Source organism: Triticum aestivum, unplaced genomic scaffold, assembly GCF_018294505.1.
Source record: "Triticum aestivum cultivar Chinese Spring unplaced genomic scaffold, IWGSC CS RefSeq v2.1 scaffold210419, whole genome shotgun sequence".
NCBI lineage: Eukaryota > Viridiplantae > Streptophyta > Magnoliopsida > Poales > Poaceae > Triticum > Triticum aestivum.
In genome coordinates, this window is record NW_025227850.1 from 1 (window position 1) to 4,965 (window position 4,965).

General features: G+C 45.3%; 1 protein-coding gene across 1 annotated transcript; it reads left to right on the forward strand.

Moving 5' to 3' along the window:
* Window positions 1-802: 802 nt before the first annotated feature.
* On the forward strand, window positions 803-2,223 carry LOC123172865 (uncharacterized; the record flags this gene model as incomplete). The annotated part of the gene is given in 2 exon segments (XM_044589768.1): window positions 803-852; window positions 958-2,223. A coding segment is annotated over 1 exon segment (1,083 nt). The 3' UTR covers window positions 2,087-2,223.
* Window positions 2,224-4,965: the final 2,742 nt, after the last annotated feature.

Consider the following 4,965-nt stretch of genomic DNA (forward strand, 5'->3'; position numbering starts at 1 on the left):
CCCCCCCCCCTCTAGTCGATACTAGCACTTTCAAGTTTAGCCATGGTGGTGTGCCTTTAAAGTTGAGCACAAACTGGAGAAGGTCCATTCTTCTAAAATAAGGCTCGTAGCGACGGTCATACACAAGTGACTCACGTGGGTTGTGGCCTCTCAACCGTAGTACTGGAGGAACCTACAAAAATCACACGCACAATTTATATACTTCTCTAAACTACTCACAATATACTCACAATATGAGAATCGACAATGTATATACATAATTACCTCCCCTCTTTCCACAAGCACAGCACGATGCTTCTCCTCGTAATAATCATCAAGGCCGGGATATTTATCCGGCTCAAACATCCTACAAAATAAGGTACATGGATTTGTTATGATATATGCTTAAAATTATGACCACATCATATACAAAATTGTGTGAGAACTACTACAAATTATCCCAAAGATATAAATCACGAACCACATTACCGACACCAATTCTTTTCAACCTATTTTATCCTAAAGAATCTATCACAACTAATTATTAACAAATGATAGGTTCAACCTAATCCTAAAAAATGGGCTCTCTCTAAATCCAATACTATACAAGTTAACTAAGAATACTTCAACAGTATAGCCCCAAAATATTCATCAAACAAATCATCAAGGTACTCCCCAACACTCCTGTATATATATACTCAAAACACATACCCAAAAGGTCCAGGGAAGACAAGGCTTTGCGTAGGCTGATGCTTGGTAATATGGCCCAATCGGCCCATGGTTTACCATATAAGAGGAGAAGAAAGGAGCGTCTCGTTCCATTCCCCAATCTCGCCGCCGCCGCCGCCGCCGCTTCGTCGAGTCCCGCTGCAGGTATTGCTTAATCTTTTCCGTTCGATTCGTCCAGTTTCCTGGAGTTGCTTGTTCTTGGGGAACTAAGTGGCACGTTCTGATTGATTTTCCGTCTTTTTTGTCTAGTTCGTCCGGATCCGGAAGAAAGAAGAGGAGGAGCAAATTCGGACAGATGAAGGCACGGCAGTTGGTGAACGTGGTGATGCGGAGGTACGGCATGGGCAGCAGCCTCTATGCGGTGAGCCGCATCAAGCCCGAGGAGCAGCTCTTCTACCCATCTACCAAGGAGGCGCAAGCATCCAGCACGGGGGAGATGGAGACCATCTCCATCTCCAGGATGCCCGCGCCCAGCCTGAGGCTGGAGCTCTCCGTCTCCAAGGAGGACAAGAGGCTGGATTTCCTGCCTTTCTACGAGCGCGGCAGCGGCGGGCACAGCAAGATCCTCTGCGTGGACGCCGAGGGCCGCACCGTCCTGTACGACACCGACGCCGGCCTCCTCCACTCGATGCCCTGCCTCGGCACCCCCAAGGGGCCCAACCCTGTCTCCTTCTCCATCCTGGACAGGGAGCCCCGGGATCCCGGGCGGGCGGACGCCTTGTACGTCATGGGCAGGTGCTGCGACTACTTTGACTTCGAGGCCCTCATGTATTGCGACCCCTCCAGCGGCAGGAAAGGCTGGCGGTGGCATCAGCTCCCGCCGCCGCCTGTGCCTCGCGCCGCCGCCTCCGCCGTCGGGTGCCACGCGCTCATCCACGACGAAGGCGACCCCATCCTCGTCGTCTCGTCCGCCAAGACGAGCGGCGTTGGCACCCACTGCTTCAACACGTCCACCAATAGGTGGTTCAAGGCTGGACGCTGGACGCTGCCTCTCGTCGGCCGCGCCGAGCGTGTTAGCGAGCTCGACAACCTCTGGTTTGGCATCGGCGGCGGCTGGCCCTACGACCTGTGCGCGATGGACCTCTACTCCCTCCGCGCCGCCGGCGCCGAGGCTCCGGGGCTGGCGTACAGCTGGGGAGACCTTAGCCTGCCGGACGACTGGGTGATGATGGACTGCAGCATGGTGTACCTGGGCGGCGGCAAGTTCTGCGTCGCGAAAATCTTTGAGTTCTGCGTCGGCGATGACCGATTGGGGATGGGTGCTGTCATCTCTGGCTTGGAGGTGGTGCGCCGCGGCGAGCCATCCAAACTCGTGATGGTCAAGCACAAGTCCAAGTTCTACAAGTTTACCAGGGATGAGATCGAGTGTATCCTCTAGAACAATGCTAAGTAGTACTAGCAGGGGAGCAAACAATTTCTAGACGAGTGCTATGTGATGTGAGGATTGACTAGTTTCTTGTACAGCAGCACTTGTGTGCGATTTGATTTGGTTGTAATGTAAATTTCCTCCTGCTCCGTTTGCTGTCCTAAATCTAACTTATACTCCCTCTGTTCCTAAATACTTGTCGCTGGGGACTCTCCGACCAGGTGAAAATGGAGTCCTCCATCCACCATCACATCCCCTGCTGTTGCTCTTCTACTCCTCGCTGCTGCTGTAGGTGAGTCCTCTGCCACGCCTCTGCTGTTGGAGTAGAAATTCAATTGAATGGGCAGTAGAGAAATTCAATTCAATTCAATCAAAACTGCACTTTTTGTCAAAAAAAAAACACAATCAGGAAATTCAGAGACATTAAGATCCAACTCACCCGCGCACAGTTCCACAACTTCTAGCATTTGTGCACTACAACTCTATCGAAAACCAATTTTTGCGTGGCTAATCAACCACATCCTTTTGTCAATCCGATCCTCTTCTTCCAAGGAGTTTGTTAACATCACAATTGGCAGTATGTATGTATATATCTAACTGAAGCAAACAAAAGAGCAATAAGAGTAAGACACCCACCGAGCAGTCACTGCTCAGGCAAAATTCACATGTACGCGATCGTGCAGCACACTGAAATTAGTATGTAAAGCTCACTGTTCTGAAGTTCTGATCAGTTCAGTACCTTATATTAGTAAGCAATAACACAAGCTTCCATACAAGCCAACAAGATACCTGCTACTACTATAGTGTTGATTCTGAATTTGTTTCACATCACAACATGAAGAACACCTGCAAAACAAGCCAATAGAAATGATGAATGCAAAATGTAGCAGTGGGTGAGAAATTGACCGTCAAGACGCGGTTAAGTGCAGAATATTTTGCTTTTACATTTTACCTAATGGTCATTTTGGCAAAAACTGACATGGACATGGAATCAGTTAGGACCCAGCAGCACACAGACCGCAGCTACAAGATTACAACCCCATAGTAGTGAGTGGACGCATGAATAATTTGCCAGCCATATCAACATTGAATATCAATCAGGTTCAGTAACCATGGGCTCACACAACACAACACAAAAACAAAGCACACAACTGCTGAACTACACTGAAACTTAAACATGGTTGGAATGCTACTAGTCAATGAATCACCAAGAACAATGAGATCATCTTTTTCTTCAGATAATAATGGAGTACTTATGGGACATAATTATCTTAGTTTAGGCTCCTTCAGTAATGAGCTTAGCTGTGAGATACTCCATTTGTGGTGATAAGTACTCCATTTGTGGAGAGGGGAGGAGTGCATTCAGAGAAGAGAAGAGAAGAGAATGGAAGGCACAAGGGGAGTACTTGCAAGTCCTACACTAAACCCTACACTAAACTGCAGATGCAAAAAGAGAAAGAGAAGAGAGAAGAAGAGAGAAGAGAAGTCCTATTACTGAAAAAAATTCAGTTAATTAACTGAAACTTAGACTAAACTACTGCTGACCTACACTACCACAAGTGCTATACTACTGCAAGTGTTAATTAACAGAAAAAATTCATTTAATTTTACTTAAAAAAAAGATTCATTTAGTTTTACTCCAACTAAAGTTAAAGACAAAGTTTCATAGCACAAAAGAGGAGAGAGAAGATAATGGAGGGCACAAGGGGAGTACTCCTACACTAAACTACATATGCAAGAAGAGAAAGGGAAAAGAAAAGGTTTCAGTTAAGTAACTGAAAAAATTCAGTTAATTAACTAGAATTTACATTAAACTACTGCTGTAATACACTACTACAAGTGCCATACTACTGCAAGTGCTATATACTACACAAAAGAGGAGAGAGAAGATATATAGCGTTGGCGCAGACGGACTGATTTTCCTATTCGGACGATGGCATCCGCTCGACCAGTTTCATGGTCTGCAAGAGGAGAGTGTACTAGAAAGGACGGGTGTGTAAGACAGATTTCATCTGGATCTGGGACTGGAATGTTGCTGCCCTCAACTGAAGAAAGCTCCAGGTTTGGGTTTATGTTTATATAATACAAGAATGTTGCTGCCTTGGGTGTAGATGTATGCCTTCTTTTGCAATAGTTGTTGATGGCCTGCTATGGCATCGACGACATCCGTGTCAAGATGAGTGGCTGGGTCTGCGATGCCATTGTGTCAAGTAGATGATTATATTCTTGAAATTTTAACTTTTCAGTTGGAGTCAATTTGTTATTTAATCTGAGTGCTTGATTCTTCTTCTAAGCTACATATTCAAACATATTCAAATTACTCTGCTTTGTGCAACTGTCCACTTTTGTTTATACATGGTTTGGAAATCTTACTCTATACTATTGAATTAGATAATAGAACAGGCCATCATGATGTTTAGCAGTTCCTTCTAGAATTATTTGCTCTTATGATTTCTTTCTGCTATCGAGTTATCCTGACCCAGGACGTGCGCCTTTGCTCGTATTATCTTTAATGCTATATACTCGAATGTATGATTTCCTTCTTTCTTTTCTCATTGCCTATTGAATCTTATTCTATTCTTCTGCGCATATATGTACATTGTCTATTGTGCATTGTGCATTGTCTATCAATTTCATCAATAGATATTGTGTCTTCTAGACTGTTTTCCATATGTTTATGGGAAGTGCTTCGGTACCCCCCCCCCCCCCTCATATATAAAGGGTAGTATGGACTTTTCACAAATTGTATTAACTTTCCTACATAGAACGTATATACGCTGTAGGTTCGTATAATACCCGGCGAACAGCCCTCCCTGGTGGGCTCAGCCCATTTACGTTTTTTTAGTTTTAATTGTCAAAAAAATCAACGCCCTCAGCTGGATTCGAACCAC